The 20617-nt window shown below is 30.6% G+C and overlaps 2 protein-coding genes across 4 annotated transcripts; both read left to right on the top strand.

Moving 5' to 3' along the window:
* Window positions 1–673: 673 nt before the first annotated feature.
* LOC146900056 (glucose-1-phosphate adenylyltransferase small subunit-like) lies at window positions 674–6239 on the top strand. 2 transcript variants are annotated; one of them, XM_085734311.1, is made up of 7 exons: window positions 674–813; window positions 1972–2149; window positions 2289–2358; window positions 3405–3488; window positions 3607–3705; window positions 3879–4677; window positions 4782–6239. In XM_085734311.1, exons 3-6 carry the CDS (start codon window positions 2290–2292, stop codon window positions 4116–4118), a joined length of 492 nt encoding a protein of 163 aa, XP_085590437.1. In that variant the 5' UTR covers window positions 674–813; window positions 1972–2149; window position 2289; the 3' UTR covers window positions 4119–4677; window positions 4782–6239. The 2 variants fall into 2 exon arrangements, with proteins under 2 accessions (XP_085590437.1, XP_085590438.1); XM_085734312.1 differs by having other exon boundaries at window positions 689–813; window positions 2025–2149.
* A 4923-nt stretch (window positions 6240–11162) lies between these two features.
* Window positions 11163–19779, top strand: LOC146900055 (putative transcription factor KAN2). Of its 2 annotated transcripts, none has more exons than XM_085733267.1 (6): window positions 11163–13248; window positions 13464–13540; window positions 14988–15033; window positions 15173–15335; window positions 17490–17550; window positions 19064–19779. In XM_085733267.1, exons 1-6 carry the CDS (start codon window positions 12669–12671, stop codon window positions 19184–19186), a joined length of 1050 nt encoding a protein of 349 aa, XP_085589393.1. In that variant the 5' UTR covers window positions 11163–12668; the 3' UTR covers window positions 19187–19779. The 2 variants fall into 2 exon arrangements, with proteins under 2 accessions (XP_085589393.1, XP_085589391.1); XM_085733265.1 differs by having other exon boundaries at window positions 17484–17550.
* The last annotated feature ends 838 nt before the right edge of the window (window positions 19780–20617 follow it).

Below are 20617 nucleotides of genomic sequence, written 5' to 3'. Positions count from 1 at the left end.
GATTGTTTGAGTTGATTTGTATAGTTCGTAGTTCTGATTATTGTGATCTGGACTGTGTTGAAAGATATTTTAATTTGTTGATTAAGATGATGTGAGTTGTTAGCTAAATCTGATGCATTATGATCATATTTTTTAGAAAAATCAATCAATTTTAACTTCAATGTGAATGGCAGTGTAATTGTGAAGAGAAAAAAATAGTGTATGCATGTCAAATTTTGTGATGTTCAACTCAAGTTTCAATATTTTCGCATGGAGTATAAGAAAATTGGATCTAAAGCTTTTATTTGTTAGTCATTTAATATTTAATATTTATGATGTTGGCAACTTTGTGATGGGGCTTTGTTTATTATGCATTCAGGTGTCTTTCTTGCTGGGAGTTATTCCAGTTTTTGTTACATGGATATATTCAGAATACTTAAGTACAAAAGAACCTCATCTCCTACTAAAGTGTAAGTTTTTTAACACTGTCATAGGAAACCAAATTATTGACTTCAATTGATTCAAGTTTATTAGTGCAATATATATATATATATCAAGGACATCTTTTTTCTCTTCTGTTTGGCTGTTTCTTCTTGTGATTGGATTGATGAAGTTGAAGAGTGTGACCATAATGCTTTAGAATTTAGATGAGTATGTTAATAAACATTGAAATCTTGTGCTTCCACAGAAAAATCAGCTAGATAAGTCTTTGATGTGGTATTTGGAAATCAACAGTGATCTTTAAATCAAGCAGCAGACAACTTAAGCATACACTCCCAATGACTGGTCTATGATGGTTAAAATTTGGTGATGTTATTGAAAGTTTTGCAAATGGTATTGATTTATTTATTTTTGGGAATGGTATTAAAGATTTATTGCCTTTCTTATGTGTATGATGGTTCAAATTTGGCAATGTTGTTGAAAGCTTTGCTTTGGTGTTGAAATGAATTTGAATCTTATGAGTTTGAATGTGACTTGCCAAACTCAGGGGACTACTAGCAACTGTGAACTTGACTTATTAAAATCTAATTGATACTGATGGTTATTTATAAGCCTTACAAAAGTTACAATGTCACATCTCATGTTTTGTGCTAATCATGTTTGTGTTGTTAACAGACTTTAATTTTTGTGGTTTTGTGGTTAATGTTAAGGCAATTCAATGATAATGAGAAAGACTTTTAACTATTCAACTAAGTTTTCGAATTTGGAAAAAAAAATTTGGTTGATTTGTTAAAGAAATGCATTTTCGCTCTGTAATCTTGTGTGTAGAAGTACTTTTCTGGTATAGCATCAATGCAGATTTTCTATGCAATGAATCTTTGAGAAGCATTTGAATTACATTGAGCATATTGTTGATCTGAAAGGAACCTTAGATTGTGTATGTTTTTAGTGAGTTGTGTATTGAAAATCCTTTGTTCATGCTTTCTATTGATAATTTTTGGTTTGTGGTGGAGGAGTTTCTGGCATGAAACAAGACTTTTAGTTATTCTTTTGAGTTTTGGAATTTTAAAAAAATATTTGGTTGATTTGGTTGTGTGATTTTGTTAAAGGAATGCAATTACAAACCAATTGATAGAGAAGAATTTGTTTGGTTATGGTGGAATTTTAAGAAATGTTGGTTAAAATTCGTATAGACCTACTGTTAGAAAAATGGTCATAAATTCTTGTGCTGACATCGTTTTTGAGTGAAAATTGAACCATTGGAAAATAGACAAAATTTAACACGAAATAGGCTCTGGAAGAACTTAATTCTATGACTGAGAAAATTGAGTTAGAAGTTTGTGCTGCTGAAGTAAAAATCTGAACTGTTGTTGGAATGTTCTGTCATATCTCTCTGTTCATACATCAGTTTGCAATAGGACTTATACCATTAGAAAGAAGACAGAAATTAACTTGAAATAGGCTTTGGAATTGCTTAATTCAATTATGTTATGATGGAGAAAACTGAGTTACAAGTTTCAGTTGTTGAATAAAAAATCTGCTCTAATGTAGTTGGAATGTTCATGTTGAAATATTTGGTTCACCGCCCGGATTGAAATGATAAGGATTGAAGCATATGTCTGAAGCTATGATTTTAAGAGCAAGAGAAGAGAAGAGGGCTGAAGGGATAACAATGGCAAGAGCTTTGAATTGGAGCATAATCTATTGAGAGTGTTCAGAATAAGTCATGGTGAGTTCCTTTTTAGCTTAGAGCCTTACCTTGGGTAAAATGTGTTTATGAATGAATTGTGAGACAAAGAACATTACTCCCCTCCCTCCCTCCCTTCCATTTCTCACTCACGGGTCGTTCATGTTTGTTATATGTGCAGAATGTGTAAAGCTCTAATGCCAGGGGATGAAGAAAGCATGAGTGATGAAGCAATATGGGAAACTCTTCGTGTAAGGCTTTATATATGTAACTCTTTCGATTTTCATGTTCTCATTTTCTTCTATATTATTTTAATGGAAGACATTCTATCTAATTGCAATTGCTGCTTGAGTCGATTCAAAATTTTGTGATGCTTGGTGTGTTACTGTCGTCAAGGTCTTGGCTTGCAATTTTTTCTTATTGGAATGTTCAATGTTGAAACTGTTGAAGCTTGATTACACTGAGAATGCTTTTCATTCTGTTTGTTGTAGCACTTTTGGGTTTCCATCTCTATGTTGTTCTTCGTTGCTGCTACCATGAATCATCAGTTCTAGCATGGTGATCATGTTCTTTTTCTGTTGAAGTTTCAATTTATCATGTGTATGCAACCCCTTGGAGTTTTGCAACCATGTTTCTTTTCTTTCGTTTTTGTTCTTTATTTTTCTAATTAATAATAGACATTCCAAACACCTTTATTTACATGTGAATAGAAAACTCCATTACATAACATAAAGAACAAAAAGTGTTGGTCAGGCACAGAGAAGGATAGACTGGAAGTACTTTTTGACAAGAAAGTGTTTCTTCAATTCATGGTTTTCTTATATATTAAATGTTCTCTGACACCTTTAAATGCACATTAGTACCATAACTCCCTCTCAATTGAAGTAGACTTATGATCACATTGTCAATTTTTGAATCCTTTTTGGTATATTTAACCAACTGCTCACATGAAAGCTAACAATTGGCAATCATATATAAGTTGCTTCTAATTTCATAGCTCCCGCAGATAAGTTGTGAAGTGGAAATAAATTTGATCATTTCTTTGTGACAGTTTTTTAAATAAATGAGATTCTAAGAATTGATCAAAATAGAAGGTTGTTTTCAGTAGCTTATGTTGAAAATTATTTTCAATAGATGATTTTTATTAGCTTAGTCTAACACAAAATAATTTATGCTTTTCTTAAAAATCACATCAGTAAGTTGATTTATGAGTCATGATTGTGTTATTTTTGGTCATTAGTGTGTATCATTTTTGGGCATTAATTTCAGTTTCTATGATCGTTCATCTCCAATTTAGACTCAACTGCGATATTTGCCTCTGTCGAAGATGCTTGATGCTGATATCACTGATAGTGTTATCGGGGAAGGATGTGTGATTAAGGTAAATTGTTTCTGAATCTGTTTAAAAGAATGTGAGATTTATACTTTTCTTTACAAAGATGTCAAATATGATTAAATGGATTTAATTGTGAGAAACTTTAATTTTGTTTGTTTCCTAGAACTGCAAAATCTTCCATTCAGTGGTTGGGCTGCATTCTTGCATATCAGGAGGTGCGATTATTGAAGACACTTTGTTGATGGGCGCAGATTATTACGAGGTAAAATGCAGTTTAAAACTACTTGCACTGATCATTGTTATAGTTTTATTTAACAGCTAATGTTTGACTTAAGAAAGCAGTTGAAATGCTTAGATGCAGCTCAATTCATTCATTGGCTTGTGTAAGTTACAAGGAAATAATCATAACTGCAACATTGATTTTCTGATTTTCAGACAGAAGCTGATAAAAGTTTTTTGGCTGCTAAAGGCAGTGTTCCAATTGGTATTGGCAGAAACTCCCGTATCAAAAGAGCAATTGTTGACAAGAATGCTAGAATTGGAGAAAATGTGAAGGTTATAATATCATCCAACTATATACACTTTCATTCCCTATTTTACTTTCTAATCCATCTTCTCATATTAAGCTTGACAAATTGTTGGTTTTTTCCCATCATCTACTCCCTCTGTTCCTAATCTTTGGTCTTTTAAAGTTTCGACACAGAGATTAAGAAACAATCAATTTAAACATAGATTGCCTTCTTGCGGCATCGTAGTGTATTTTGTGTTAAAAAAATGATAGCAAACTCTGTTGCACCGACATTTTTTATTGAAGGTGTGTCTGGTGTCCGACATGACAGCAACATGTGTGATTACACTCAATTTATTTTCGCAGTTTATTATTAGTGTTGGCGTGTCAGTGCTACATAGTTGCAGCAGTTAATCACTAACCGAATATAACCTGATTTCCTTCATAGGAAAGCTTTGGCTGATTTCCATCATTATCCAAAACAAATATAAAACTTATTTCCAGATTTAGATAGCTTTAACAAATTATATGATCTTTTTCTATCTATAGCATTGTAACTATAATGAAAAAAATGAACTTGGTTATTAATTGATGACAACAAGCAGATTTTGATGGAAATGACACCTTCAAATGTGAAGAGTTCGTCACAATGAGTGTTCACATGAGAAGGCTTGGAAATGATGAGCATCTAACAGAAGCATTCCCAACGATGTCGACTTGGATAAGGTAAGATATATGTTAGATATAGTTTGATACAAGTTAGTTATGATTAGTTAGAAGTTAGTTATATTAGTTACTCTTTTATAACATCTAATATTGTTTTGTTAAAGGATGGTCGAGTAAGTTTTGAGGAATTTAAGGCAATGATGAAGACAAGAGGAGATTGGAAAATGGCATCTAGACAATATTTAAAAGCATTTCTAAATGCGTTAAGCTTCAGAATGTTTAAAGACAAATCTACGGGAGTAGCAACTAACTAAACTAAATTAACTGAATTTCAAATTGCATGTGGGGGTGTAGGCCAAGTTCTGAGTACATATCATATCATGGTGGCATTTAGCCTGGGAATGGGAAGTTTTTTCCCACCATGGGAAAGCTCCCATTCCCAGGACAGGTGGCGGTGAGATACCTGTTGAAAAATAAAATAAATAAAAATTAAATTAGTTTTTAATGCTTTTTTGCTTTTTCCAGTACACATCCCCCATTTTGCTAATGTATAACACAAATTAATTTCAGAACACAAATAATATTGCTTAAATTGTTTTCATTCAACCTTCATTCCAACAGCCAAAATCCGTACAAATGATAACAAATCTGATCTGAAGTATCATCTTCTTTGCTGAACTAACGACCGCACATCATCGTCTCTGTCGATAATTTTGTTCTGGTGAAAACGTTCTCCCTCTACAATTTTCTTGGCTGAAACCCATCAGATCTGTCACCGGTCCAATTTCTAACAGAAAACAAGTATGAATTTCGACTTCTCCGAAAATGGTTCTTCGATAATTCATATACATGTGTCTTGTGTTCTTCATTTATATCTTATCATATTTCAATTGTTCATATCATACCCATTGTCAGTCCATTCCCTTCCTTTATATTCTTTTCATTCCTTCTTCAATTGAAAATATTTCAATCGACCAATCCTGTTCTGTTGATGTCATTTTGAATCCCATCGGCCATGAAAAAATTTATGTTGCCAGCTGATGAACGCGGAGAAGGAAAAAAAACTCTATGAAGCTTGCTTTGGTTAATAGATAAGTTTTACTATTAAAATATAAAATATAGGTCAAATGCATCTAAATGTCTTTAAGTTTTTCGTTTTTCCCTAAGTGGTCTTTTAAGTTTCAAAAGTCCCAAACAAATCCTTTTAGTTTTTGAATCGTTTCAAACAAGTCATATTGTAGATAACATAGTTGGTAATTGCTTCTTTGAACTCATCTTTGGTACCAAATCTAGCTCCTAACACCCACTTAAAATTAGTCATCTTTTTAGGTATGGCAAATGGTAGATAATACTCTTTGTTGCTATCATCTGAATCATCACCATCATCCTCTAAAATGACCTGTTTGAAACGATTCAAAAACTAAAAGGACTTGTTTGTGACTTTTGAAACTTAAAGACTTGTTTGAGACTTTTGAAACTTAAATGATTACTTTGGGAAAAACGAAAATCTTAAAGGACCTTTAAATGCATTTGACCTAAAATATAATAACAAACTTCTCTTATGCTGTACGTAGCCTATGTCTCAAACACACAAACTGGAAAATTAGTTGTGGCATTTATTATGATGAGTGTTTTTGGAACACACTTTAACGATAATTAGCGAAAAATTTAGATTACCGAATAAAGTTTAAAAAGTTAAAATTAGGTATGATTCGTTTTCAACACACACTTTAACGATAATTAGCGAAATATTAAAATTACCAGATAAAGTTAAAAAAATAAAATTAAGTACGATCCGTTTTCGGGACACTCTTTACCGATAATTAGCGAAAAGTTTAGATTATCGAATAAAGTTAAAAAAACAAAATTAGGTACGATCCGTTTTCGGAACACTTTTTAACGATCATTGGCGAAAAATTTAGCATTTAGCAAAACCCCGTGCCAATTAAAAAAAGGGAAATGCTAACTTGTGCCCTTAAGACATAAGTTAATGAGTCAAAAGTGGAAATAATTTGTTGTAATTAATGCATTTGAATTTAATTTTTTTACTTTTTATTAATTGAGTGCACAAAATTCAAGAGAATATTTCTACTTTTGGTGGCTTAACATGTGCCCTTATAGCACAAGTTAACACCACCCTTAAAAAAATTACGATAATGTTAAAAAAATTACCATTTTTTAACAGTTTACAAAAAATTAAGCAAAATTTTATTTAAAAAGGTAGCATAACAAAAATAAATCGAGAATAATAACGCATGAGAGCTACCAATAATAAAATCATAGTACGTGGCAGTAACTTTTTATAAAGAAATTTTGATGATCGGTGATTTCTTATTTTTAACATTATTAATTTTTTGGTGAAAAAAAGGTTATTAATTTCAAAATTTAAAATAAAAATTATCCAACACCACAACAAATAATAATTATTATGATTATTTGTTTAGAAAAATTTACCAACTTTCAAAGTTACTACTAAATATATTTATGTACACCTCCTTTATTATTTTTTAAACTATAAAAACTAAATATTAGTAAACAATTTCTTTCCAAAAAAAAAAACACTAATATTTAATAAGTGTGTGTCTAAAAATTCAAAACACGTGTTATTCAACGTAAACATTTTTTTTCAAAATGTTGTTCAAATTTTATGTTATTTCATCAAACTATTATTCAACGTAAACATTTATTTACGTACGCCCTCCGGTCACTATTATTAGCAAAAAACTACATTTTAGATTCATTCATTAAATGATGTATGTGGTCTTTATTATAAACCAAATACATCATTTAATGAATGAATCTAAAATTAAGTTTTTTTGCTTATAATAGTGACCGGAGGGTGTATATTAATTTATTTTAATATTTTATATAAAAATGAAAAAATAGAAGTAATAATAAATGATTACAAATAATAATTAGTGTTGACAAGTTAAAATTACAAGACAAACTCATGTCTAATTGCCAAAAGCCTATAAAACAAAATGAAATAATATTGTTTAATCTGCAGGTGGGGCCGCTGCTTTTGGTGTACCATGTGCCAGCAAAAAGTTAAAGCAAGTTGCAGGTGATAAATCTGAACTGTTGAAATAAAAAAATCAATATATCAATGGTCCATATCAAACTTTCCCATCATGGGAAAGAACTCCCCATTCCCATACTAAACCTCACCATCATATCATATAATGCAGATTACTGTACCACTAATTATTCAGCAGCATGCAAATAAATATGTTGCAATATTTTGAGTTGTGTACAGTTTGAGAGTGTAAATGGAAAAATAGGCCTCATCTGAAGAAAGTGTGAGGATCTCTTGTGATATAGTGTGCTCATGTTAACTTTAATTGTTTATTTATTTTATTTTATTTTATTAATTAATTGTTGTGACTGTGAAAATCATTTGAATGATTGAGATGTTCAAATTAATTTGTCTTCAAATTTGGATATTCTAACTAATGACATTTTCGTAATAAGTGGTGATATGTAGATTTTTCCTTCATTTGTTGCAAAGTGGCTTAGTTGCTTTTAGTCCTTTATACACTTCACCTATTCTATATCTTTGATGAATATAGTATTCTTTATTCAACTCAATTCACTTAGATTAGCCTGATTGTAAATCGAGCAATCGAATGAACATTTTTAATATTCTTCCTCCCAAAATTAGTACCGTTTTAGATTATAAAAACTTATAATTAAACATGTTAAAGAAACTAAATATATAAAAGAAATTGAATGTATAATTTATATTGAGTTCTTTTACATGTGCATATGATCCTTAAATATATAAAAGATTGTCTTCTAAAAAAAAAGTCTTATTAATATTTTTTTTTTAAGGAATTACAAAATTAGTTTTATTAACCATCAGATACTAAACATTAAATGTATAGTATTGTGTAATGATTTAAATCAGAACGTAATACATATATTATGGGAAAACATGTGCAAATATACAAAATCAAAACAAATAACGGAAAGTGAGCAGAGATGGCTCGCACGAGTATTGATGATCAACTCTATTCTCCAACTATCTACAAATTGGTTTGTTTGCGGTCAACAAAAAGGGTAAAATCATTTCGGTTTTAAATGCAAGTAATAAGTGTTCAAGTTAAAAGTAAAGTTGTTGTCACCTAATTTTAAGGTTTCAAGTGATAAAAAGTTGGGGAAAATAAAATTAATTCGGGGTGGTACCATGGAACTCTTTGCAACATTCAGTGGCTTCTGCATTCTTAGCTGTTCTTTATAGTGATTACATGTTGACATCTCAGTCACCTAATTTTAAGGTTTCAAGTGATAAAAAGTTGGGGAAAATAAAATTAATTAAGTTACAACATTTTAGGTGGTACCATGGAACTCTTTGCAACATTCAATGGCTTCTGCATTCTTAGCTGTTCTTTATAGTGACATGTTGACATCTCAAACTGAAAATCTATTTTGTAGTGGGAAAATGTATAAGCCGGTTGATCTCCGCATATTTGCAATTTCTCAGGTATGCATTTCTATAAAAATGACATCAATCATTTTATATTCTTATCAATTATCATCAGGTATGTTTTTAATTCAAGTTCAGAATTTCTTAATTAGTCAACTCCCAAATATTTTTACAGGAGATTGACTTCCTAATGCACGTGTGTAAACTTCTAAAAGAAGTATGCAACCATGATTTAAAACCTTTCTAATGTGATTCTCTAAACTCAACATGGATTGACGATACTATAAACTTGGCTTTTATGCTTCCAAATATTGTGTTATGGTTTATAATTATGTGTCATTTCGCAATTTATCCGTCCGATATAATATTTTGTCAAAAAAGTAGCTAACCCCCGTGCGAAGCACGGGTTTGTAACTAGTATTTTTGAAAAAGATATTACTTTAGCTGTAAAAGAGTTTTAAATGGCCTCATTCTTAGAGTTTGTTTTACACCTAAATATTTATTGGGATGACCCTGTTTTTGATATATTATATTGACTTAGAGTTTGTTTTACACCTAAATATTTATTGGGATGACCCTGTTTTTGATATATTATATTGACATATGAACGTTTTTTCAGAGGGAAGTATTTGAATGTTATATGCTGGAATTGGAACGTGGTAGCATGCTTGAAAACAAAAATTATTTCTTTACAAAAAAACAAAATTTATTTCTTTACTAAAAAAAAGGATTATTTCTATACTGAAACTTGATTTTGGATGTACTATAATCGATGTCATGTTGGAGGAATGGATTGATTCGTCTAGTAAAGCACTAATTTCTTCCCATCTTTTTCTACTATACTTTTTCTTCGTTTTTGTACAATCTTTCCACTATACTATTGTCTATTCTCCCTCGGTCCCATATATAATAAGGGATTCATTTGGTGATTTCATACGTAGAAAAATGTATAAGTGAAAGAGATAAAAAAATGATTCTAAGTATCTTTGGCAAGTAATGGTACATTCATCATTATCATAAATGCAAAGTGGAAAAAATTGAATTTTTTTTTGTGATAAGCCAAGAGCAAATTGACAACAAAAAGAAAAGAGTAACGCCAACTAAGTTGGTACGCTGCTCTAATCTTGTGTCAATTGCTCATATATATTATAAAAAACGGGGAAAAGTTACAAAATAAAATAAAATTGGCGAGGACATAAACCTAACCCAATAAACCTACACAAGTGTGTCAGTCGACCCCAAACGGGTAATACAAAAATTAAAACAACACACAAGTGTATCAACCTCTAATTAATCCTAAAACTAATTAAAGGGCTTCTATGCGGTGCAGTGATTGAACCCTCAGTCAATAGTTGAAAAAATTGAATTGAGAGTGATGCAATTAGTATTATTCAGAAAATATAATTGGAAAAAGGTAATTAATATTATATTGAAAAGTGAAATGAGCCATTCATTTTGGGACAACAATTCTTTTTTACAAATGACTGACTTATTATGGGACGGAGGGAGTACAACACATTTTCCTTTCACAAACCATAAGAAATAGTGTGGATTGAGGTTTTTTGGAGTACATGATGAGGATATTTGGCTTTTGTGATAAGTGGGTGGCATGGATGAAAGTGTGAGTGTTTGGTAGAAGCATGTCAGTCAATTCTTGTGAATGGTAGCCAAGCAGAGGAGATAAGTATCCAAAGAGGCCTTAAGCAAGGGGATGTGTTGGCACCGTTCTTGTTCTTAGTAGTAACAAAAGGCTTTAGTGGTTTGATGAGAAATGCGGATAGGGTAAGTTTGTTTGAGGGATTCAGTTTTAGGCGTGATGGTTTGATTGAGGGATTCAGTTAGAGAAATGATAATTGAACAACCATTTTTTTTCCAACTTTTGTGACAACTTTCTCTCTCATACTCACATTATCTTTTTACTTTCTCTCTTTATTGCTTTGGTTTTTGTGCCGCTACCTCATTTCCTTTGTAAAATTTTGGTTGTCACAAAAGTTGTCACATATATGGATGTTCAAATAACACAACTCATTCAGTTAAGGATAGTGTATTTACACCTAGCATTTATAAACTAGTATACAAGGTTATAAGCTAGTGGTGTGCATCGTTAAGGATAGTTTATTTTTCATTGGCGGATTGTATATGTGTTGAATAATGATTCATTATTCGTTTTACATTCTTGATTTCCATCACATCCTTAATTGCTTGAAAAATCAATCATATTCTGAAATGATGTTTTTTTGTTACAAAAGAGGGCAAAAACCCAACTGAAATGATAATTTTACCCTTTAGTTTTGTGTTATTGTCTTTTAGTTAGAACAAAGAGTGAATATCCATTTTGGCCCATCAAAAATTTATGACAGGCCAATTTAGTCCCTAGCAAAAATAAAACTTAAATTAGTCTATGACATTTTCATGCCGAGGACAAATTAGTCCTTCATTCATTATAATATAAAGACTAATTTGTCCCTAGTATAAAAACATTCGATACTAATTTAGATTTTATTTTTTTTCGCAAACTGAATTGGGTTGTCAAAAAATTGTGAAGGATCAATACGAGTCTTCACTCTTAAACAAAAATTCTCACGGTCTATTTTTTTTTTCATTTTTGCCATCAATTTGGACAATATGCATATTTTATGTGCCCTAAAAATGACAAAACATAAAGTAAGGGCCCATAATTATGCGAAGAATAATGCATGATGTGATTTGCAAAGAAATTAGGGCTTTATCAAGACCACAATGAGTGGCTTATAATTAGGTCATTAACTTATAAAAGGAATTAACAAACATAAGATCTGAAAAATTGTGAGCAATCATGTGACTGTAAATTCCATATTTATTGCTTTTTTTTTTAGCATAGTGAAAAATAGCCAGAGCCATAGGTTTCAGTTAAATAAGGTTTCTCTTGTACGTGTATATTAGAAAGTGAAGAATTCGTTGCAGAAGGACACACAATGCACACGTTAAAGCTTACAAAAAAATTTCTTCACTTTTCCAATTTTTTACTCCAAAGAAAAAGAGGGCAAAAGAGAGTAGATTTATAAAAAGGAAAAAAAGTTATAAACTTATTTACCTTTTTCTTTTGTTCCCCTCTTTATCTTATAATTTCACATCCTTTCATATAATATTAACCACTTTTCTCCCTTTCTCACCCTATATACTACCCTACACCCTCTAATCTCTCTCTAGAGTATACTATAGTCCTTTTTCTTCTCTCAAGTGTCATTTTCTCACATATACCTCTCACACAAAAGACACAAACCATTCATTTCACACTCATTGTATTCTCTCTCTTTGTTTTTCTTCTTCTTTCTAAATCTCAAAATCTCTGCTCTACAATTACAACTACTCAATGAAATTGATTGTACTTCTTAAATAACTCTAATTAATATCCATTCTTTTCCACATCACTTACTATCATCACTATTATATAGTATTTCTCAGTTTTTTCTTATCCTTAAAAATTGTCATTTAGTTGTGCTATTATATATATAGATTGTGAAGCATAAAATTGAGCTAAGTGGAATTATATAACTCAAGATCAAGAAGAAAAAAAGTGTAGTGCATATTGAAAACTATATATATAGATAGATATATAGATATAGAAAAATATAGTTGTGTTAAGATGGAGCTATTCCCAGCACAACTAGATTTATCATTGCAAATCAGTCTTCCAAACAGCAAACAAACATCAAGTTGGAGGAGAAATACAGATGATCAAGATGAGTTGGATGATTTAGGATTCTGGAAAAGAGCTTTGGAGTCAAGAACAGAAGCAAATCATACCTTTGACCCTTCTCTTTCCAATCTAAGGGCTCCTTCTTCTTCAAACCTCTACAATCTCATACCTAACCCTTTTCAAAACACTAATAATTCCAACAATAACTCTTTTCAACCATTTCATCAAAACCAAAATAATTACCAAAGCTTAAGTGAAGAGTTAGGGTTTCTCAAACCTATTAGAGGAATTCCAGTGTATCATCAAAACCCTAATCCTTCTATTGCTTTATTTTCTCAACCACAACCACCTTTTGATGCTTCTGCTTCAAGTTCAACAACAGCTTTTCATTCTCATACTTCGATGAGATCAAAGTTGTTGCCGCGGTTTCCTTCAAAGCGCAGCGTGAGAGCTCCGAGGATGCGTTGGACTACCACTCTTCATAATTGCTTTGTTCATGCTGTTGAACTTTTGGGTGGCCATGAAAGTAAATTTTCGTACCTTCTTTGAACATGTTTGGATTAAGGATGAGTTTGTTTGAATCACGATGACACATTATTTTTGTCGGTCATAGAACTACTGTGATTTTGTCAAACCCACCGTGATAATTTTGTCAAACTCGCTATAATTTTTTCTGGTTCTATTTGTTTATTTGGTTATGGCAGCTAATTTTGTATTGTTAAATGGTGTTCTGGATTTTAGGAGCTACACCCAAATCAGTTCTTGAGCTAATGGATGTAAAGGATCTAACCCTATCACATGTTAAATCTCATTTACAGGTATAATCTTAAACTCTTTCATTTGCACTAAACTAAATAGTTTATAGTTATAATAATCTGTTAATTATAAACTCCTTCAAGGTTATTTTAAGTTCTTCTGTAGTCCTTTGAAATTGAGGTTGAAGAATGGTACAGTTCTGATTGCGTGTTTTAATGGTTACTGTTACAGAATTATATATAATATAATACTATATACTAGTTTGTAATGTAGTACAAGGAGTGGTTGGTTTATGGATATGTTTCAAATTCCAATGGTTAATTTCCTTAGCAAAAATTATTTTTATATTTAGCTATGGTTCTGCAAGCTAGTAATAAGACTAAGTAGCTTTTTGCTTGGAAGAATGAACCACCCTAATTAAGGGAGAAAATTGTAGTAGTGTGACTTAGAAAGAGAGAGAGTTGTACAGTAGCTATCAAATTTCTAAAAACGAGTAAGACAAAGTCTGAGAAATTCAAAATGAGTCTTGGTCACGCTATGTAGTCAAAATTATTATTATTATTATTATTATTATTATTATTATTATTATTTTATATTGCACAAGAAAATAGGAAAAATAACAAATGAGAAAGTACTAAACATCATCATTTCTCAATGATCCTCTCCTCTGTCATGACTGGGGAGTTCTTTTATCGTATCAGCTTTAACCATGGTTAGTCACATTTTTCAATGCTTCCACATTTACCAGAAAACCAGAACCATTTGTTTTCTGCATCAGCTAAAACCTTTATACAGCCATGTATCAATTGAGTAAATTCATGAAAGTATTTTTTTGTTATTTTAATTTGATGTCCTATATATGCTTTAAGTAGTACAATATTATGCCAACTGATCCAATTGATATAGTTTGAGTTCATACTATACTATGAAGAACCACCAAAGACACGAATATCGGACACAATGCAAATACTAACACGTTGACACAATAATAATTAGAAAAAAATTAATTCATTTAATAGAATCACATGTGTTGACACATTCCAAACACTTGACACACATTTAATCAGAAGTGTCGGTGTTACATAGATACTATATCAGGGATTTCAATTCAAATTCCACTGTTGATGCGTGGATCTTGGTAGCGGATACTCATCCGACCATCCTTTTTTTTAGTTGTTTTAAAATTAATTTATATATATGAAGAAAATTAATGAATTTTGTTATTTTTCATGAAATTATTTACTTTTTACTATACTACATTCTCATTTTACCCACTTTAGGTGGGAGGCGAACCCCCATGAGTCATAACCAAATTGATATGATTTGTTGTGTTTCATTTAGTTTAAATTGGATTCGTAAAATCCACTATCAAATTAAATGAAATACAAAAAGATTTATTGATCTAATGATGGAAAATAAACTTGCGTATGAGTAAAAAAATATATTTATGCATGTGCATATGTTATAATTGCTTTTCCGTGTTAATGATACTCTACAAATTTAAATTAGATGTACCGGACGGTGAAAATTACAGATAGACCACCAGCATCATCAGGTTAGTGATTATACTCAAATTTTTTTTTTTTTTTTTGGTAGATGTGATTATACTCAATTTAATTAGTAAGAAGATTATATATTAGGCCATATATTTATCTACTATTTTCTTGATTTTTCTTGTGTTTAAAATGGAGTAGGTCAATCTGATATGTATGACAATGGTTCATCTGGAGATACTTCTGATAACTTCATGTTTGACATAAACTCTTCAACAAGGCCTAATGATCTGCCAGTTAAGTTGGATGCAGAAATCACTAATCAAGATAAAGAAAATAATATCATTTGGAGCAAATCTTCCAGGTAATATATAATATATATAATACATAATACTAGTATATATTTATGGTTTCTATGATAACCTTGGTCCGTGGGGATTTCTTTATCACCATGTTCAAAATCCGAGTAATATATATCTTTGTTCCCATTGTTGGTTGATTATCATTTGATATAGATACTATTTCATTATTATGTTTCAATTATCATGTGATAAAGTAGCTTTATAAGCAGAGCAATTCATGCATGTCTTATTCAGTTTAGCAATATCTCTTTCTCAATTCCCTGCACATAAACAAATATATAGGCACGAAAATTCACAAAAGGAATAAATGATTCAAAGTTTGCTTTGTTTTGTCTGTGTCCTCAAAACAAGAGCACCCAAATTCCATGATGATGGGGTAATAATATATACTCTTTACTAGCTAGTGGGAGAAAAGCAAGTAAAAACAGGTTTTTGATATATGTATTTCCCTATTATCTATTTTAAAAATAGAGATATCTCTTTCTTTAGGATTTTGTGGGGCTAATTTATAACGGTAGCTATTATTACATGGAGCCACATAGTTGGAAAACTTAGTCTTAAAGCTAATTTTTTGGTAGACCCTTAGGTAGAAATGGGGAAATACTTGTGTGACATTAATGTCACGGTGACATTAAATCTGGGTCACCCATTGGGTGGCATTAGATGTGTTGTGTGGTCCAGATGCAATGGCAATGGCAATGTGTGGTCCAGATGCAATGGCACGGTGACATTAATGTCACCAAAGTGCCACCCGTAGAAATGTTGGTGCAAAGGGATTATGTGTCCTTTGAATTCTTCATATATGCACAGACACATTGTTATTAATTGAGATGAGATACCCCAATTGGAAGCCGAGCCTCCGGATGTTAAGATTCTCATATTGGATAAGATATAATTTAAAAATGTGTTTATAGGCAAAAGATATTTATCATCTTATAAGTCGATTTTATAGGGTTGAAAATATATTTAAATCTACTTATGAAAATGAGTTCTTTTTACATTACTTTTAAAGTTTGATCATGTTTAAGGACTCAATTACACAATACTAAAACTAAAAGAAGTTAAATTAGCAACCGAGATTTACAGAGGGAAACTGTATAATCTTTCTTTGAATTTGCCGTTAATGAACAGAGAATTAAAGGTTTCACTTTGATGTTTTGGAGTTTGGTGACTTCATCTCTATCTCTCTTAACCAATCACTCTATCTCATCAAAATAATTTATTTTAATTATCCGTTGATCAATTAAATACACTAAAATCATCAAAGTCACAAAAATTCAAAATCACCAAAGTATTTTCAGAGAATTAGAGAGTATCATTTTTTTCATCACTAATTTTATTCTTTCTAACAATGTTATTTGCCAAATTTGTTGCACCATGTTTATATATAAAGAGAGGTCACCACCAAAAAAATATAGGGTTAATTATGTTTTTGGTCCCTACAAAATTGCAACCTTGTAAGTTTAGTCCTTACTTAATTTTAATAGCATTTTTAATCCCTACAAAAAAAATTTTACTTATAAATTTAGTCCCTACTAAAATAAATTTTGTTTAATTATCCTTAAACTCTTAAATTTTTTAACGATTCTTTTTATACAAGTTTAGAACACTATGAAAGGTTCATTTACTAAAATCTATAATTTTTTAACATGAAATAAATTAAATATGAAGTTTTTAAAACGACAAAAATTTAAGATATAAGTAACAAAAATATGGACGTAGAAATCAAATTTTTGCGATATTTTTTTTGGAGGACCTTTTAATAACGTTCTTAACACGCCTGTAAAAAATTGTTGAAAAACTTAAGAGTTTAAGCATAAATTAAACAAATTTGGATTGAGTAAGGATTAATATTGAGTGCAGAAATTTTTTGTAGGGATTAAAAATGCTATTAAAATTAAGTAAGGACTAAACTTACAAGGTCGCAATTTTGTAGGGATCAAAAACATAATTAACCCAAAAATATATATAAAGAGAGGTAAAGATGTGATATGGATCACATGGGGTGGCATAAACTTTATTTTTCAACTAGCAGAATAAGAAAAAGGGGCTATAAATAAGACAGTAAAAAGATTGCTTTCTTTTGTCAGTCTGCTTTTTGTATACATGGCTTCCACTAATGGGAAATATTCTCTCCATGTGTTTGATAGTAACAGGGAAGCTTGGTTGCATGGTAAGCCAAAGGTCCATCCTGTTGGAAATGTGTCTTCTCTTGAGGTTTGTTATTATTATTACTCAATGCCCTCTTTATTTTTGAACTGTTATTTTTCATTGAAGTATTTGGCTCCATGTTTGGACTCCTTAGAATCACTTTCTGGTTAGTCAAAAATGATTTGGCCATAAACTTTCAACCTCAAAATTTATTCTGATCCCAAAATAAATTGTAACGGTCATATATATATATATATATAGACACACACAGTCAAAAGCTAGCTGCGTGTCCTTCACATATTCAAATTAGTGGACCCATATACCTTTTCTTACATTTGCTAACTACAAGGCTAAAAAAAGAACTTTGATTGGAAAAAAAGTACCATTAAGCATTTATTAATGATGAACTAGTAGTACTTGAAAAGACCCCATAAACCTAAACCTATTGCATTTGTCTCAAAGATATTACAATATAATGAAGAAAGCTGGTAAAGTCTCATGTAAAATGTAATTCAAGTTGTGTTTAGAGGGAGGAATAGAGAAGTTAGATATACTATAGGTGGCTTGCATTGCAGTTACTTGATAGTTTTTGTTGATGAGAAATCATATTAGTTTTTGAGAGGATTGGTTTATTACAAGTTAAAATGTTATCTAAGGATAATTGGTTTAGGTCCACCATCGGTTTATCAGTAGCATGTTTATTACATTCACCATTTTAATACCTCTACTTTAAAATCTACCGTTTTAGTCTTACAAAGTTTAAATTGACAAACATTTTTTACTCCTATACATTTTAAGACTGAATTTTGATAATGTGACAAGTGATATATCTATATACACGACTCAATTGATGCCAATTTGGAGGTTATTTTGTAGAGTTTGGATCATTTGTGTTGGATTTAAGTACACCCTTAAGCTATTCCTCTCATATTTATTTTTCTCTATTTACTTATTGGTGAAATTTTTCCTTTAATTAGCAAGAGATAAAATTTATATTATTTAAAATTATATATAACTATTATTTTTCACTTCAAAAGTGTAGCTGTCTTTTAAAAATAATAAATTCATTGTATTTCTAACCAACCAAAGTGAAGAGAGAAAAACACACCATTTGAGTTGATATAGCTGATTGCCAATTTGAGCAGTTGGTTTTATTATCTTGTAATCTTTATTTTTGGGTTTTGTCTTATTTATTATAAAAATATATATATATATATATATATTTTTTGTTTTCTCTTACATCAATCAATACATCAAATCTAATATATGTTTCATGTATTTATATATTTTTTTAAAATTCGATATCCGATTCAAAAACCAATTAATCCAAGGATGTATTTCTCTCTTTTCATACTTTCCCACCTTTTTGTCTCTTCTTAATACATCAAGTCGAATTTATCTTTCATCTATTTTTCTTTTTTCATACCCTTTTAATACACATGTGAACTATTTCTCTCATTTCTCAAAAAAAACTATTCCTCTCATTTTATTTTCATTTATATATATATATATATATCTTTTATTTATGATGGTATCACTATGATTATCCTATTCATTAACTTAATTTTGTTTTACTAAGGAAATGGATCCAAAATGTCTAAGCAATGAAAGATATTCATCAGATGGAAGCTCTTCCTCAAACATTTCGGGAACAAGCTTAAAGAATCCAAATTTGGAATTCACATTAGGCAACTCAGTTTGATGTCTCTCTCTTGTGAGTTATAATAAGCACTAATCATTTTGACATAAATATTTTAAGTCTCAAAAATGACAAGATCAAGAGCTATAGCTAGAGTGTTGGAAGTTCCTGCAAAGAAAATCAGAGAAAAAGAAAGCTAAAAGAATACAAAAGGAAAAAGTAAATGGAGCTAAAGAAAGAGAAAGGGAAACAAGAAAGGCATAAAGCAACGAAGAAAAGGGTGAGAAAGAAAAGCACATCCTTCCAAACAAAGCTCTTGTGAGATTATATATATTAGAATTTCTTAATATATGAAATCTAATTTGATTTGTATGTCTTGCAAAGAGAGAAATTAATGGGCATAAGAGACGGTTTTGATGTCACAAAGTAAGTGATATTTTGGTAATTGTAGTGGAGCTGGGACTTTAAATTTATTAGATGTTTTATGTTAACCGGTGCTCCAGGGACACTGGTTAAGGAACCAAAACTAGTAAGTTTTTATAAAAATGGTAGTGTAATTTTTACTTTTTTTTTAGGGATGTAATTTTTACTTTATATTGGTACTTTCTCCCGCCTTAATTAAATGTAAAAATTATTAGCTTTAGGGCATCGCACTTATTAAGAAATTCAGTTAAGTACAATTAATTACGTTGATCTCATAAAATATAAAGGTTTCTAAAAAATATTTCATAGAAACATACGGTTAAAACTTTATAAATTAATAATGTCAGGACCGGAGAAATTTATTAATTTAGAGAGTTATTAATTTATCGATAAATTAATAATTATTAATTTAAAGAGTTTTTAAGTAATTATACTGTACATACCAAACAAAAAGGCAAATTAGTCTATGCCTCTTAGAATTACGTTACAGCGAACCTTGGGACTCAACGTAAATTAGTAACTACTGTGTTCATATGCATTGGAAATCAATAATGACTTTTGAAGTACAGTAAATGTAATCAAGAGGAACAAATGTGTTCAATGTATTCTTAATATTTTTTTCAGTTTCTATGAATTATTAATTTATGATTTTCTTGGGATCGAAAATTATAAAGGGATCTCCCGAACAATTATTATCTTATTATTTTATCGAGTTTTTCAATTTTTTACATTGGCCCAAGTCGGGACCGGACAAATTTATTATTTTAGAGGGTTTATTAATTTACCGAGTATTAAATCAAAGAGTTTCTATTGTATTTCGTCAAAATAAAAGAATCGTTCAAAAATAAATTTTATATTAATTGAATGGTCTTTTTTCAAATATATTATTAAATAGAATTGAAGTACTTTTTTTCCCCTATATTTCAAGCCAAAGGAATATAGTTTTTGATAAATAAAGTTGAGTTTAGACATGGCAACGGGGCGGGGGCGGGTTTTGACACACCCGTCCCCGGCCCCGTTTCACACTACCCAGCCCCGCCCCCGCCCCCAGACCCGGCGGGGATAGAATCT

The sequence above is a fragment of the Medicago sativa genome, chromosome 8 (assembly GCF_051527215.1).
Source record: "Medicago sativa cultivar Bolivia chromosome 8, Bolivia_mono, whole genome shotgun sequence".
Lineage (NCBI taxonomy): Eukaryota > Viridiplantae > Streptophyta > Magnoliopsida > Fabales > Fabaceae > Medicago > Medicago sativa.
This window is presented reverse-complemented; position numbering and strand designations above follow the sequence as displayed.

Excerpts from the sequence above, each read along its gene's own strand:
- LOC146900056 (XM_085734311.1), top strand. The coding sequence starts at position 2,290 with ATGTGTAAAGCTCTAATGCCAGGGGATGAAGAAAGCATGAGTGATGAA. Across the intron at positions 3,489-3,606 it reads GGGAAGGATGTGTGATTAAG|AACTGCAAAATCTTCCATTC; the intron begins GTAAATTGTTTC and ends TTTGTTTCCTAG. Across the intron at positions 3,706-3,878 it reads TGGGCGCAGATTATTACGAG|ACAGAAGCTGATAAAAGTTT; the intron begins GTAAAATGCAGT and ends TCTGATTTTCAG.
- LOC146900055 (XM_085733265.1), top strand. The coding sequence starts at position 12,669 with ATGGAGCTATTCCCAGCACAACTAGATTTATCATTGCAAATCAGTCTT. Across the intron at positions 13,541-14,987 it reads ATGTTAAATCTCATTTACAG|ATGTACCGGACGGTGAAAAT; the intron begins GTATAATCTTAA and ends AATTTAAATTAG. Across the intron at positions 15,336-17,483 it reads ATTTGGAGCAAATCTTCCAG|TAACAGGGAAGCTTGGTTGC; the intron begins GTAATATATAAT and ends TGTGTTTGATAG.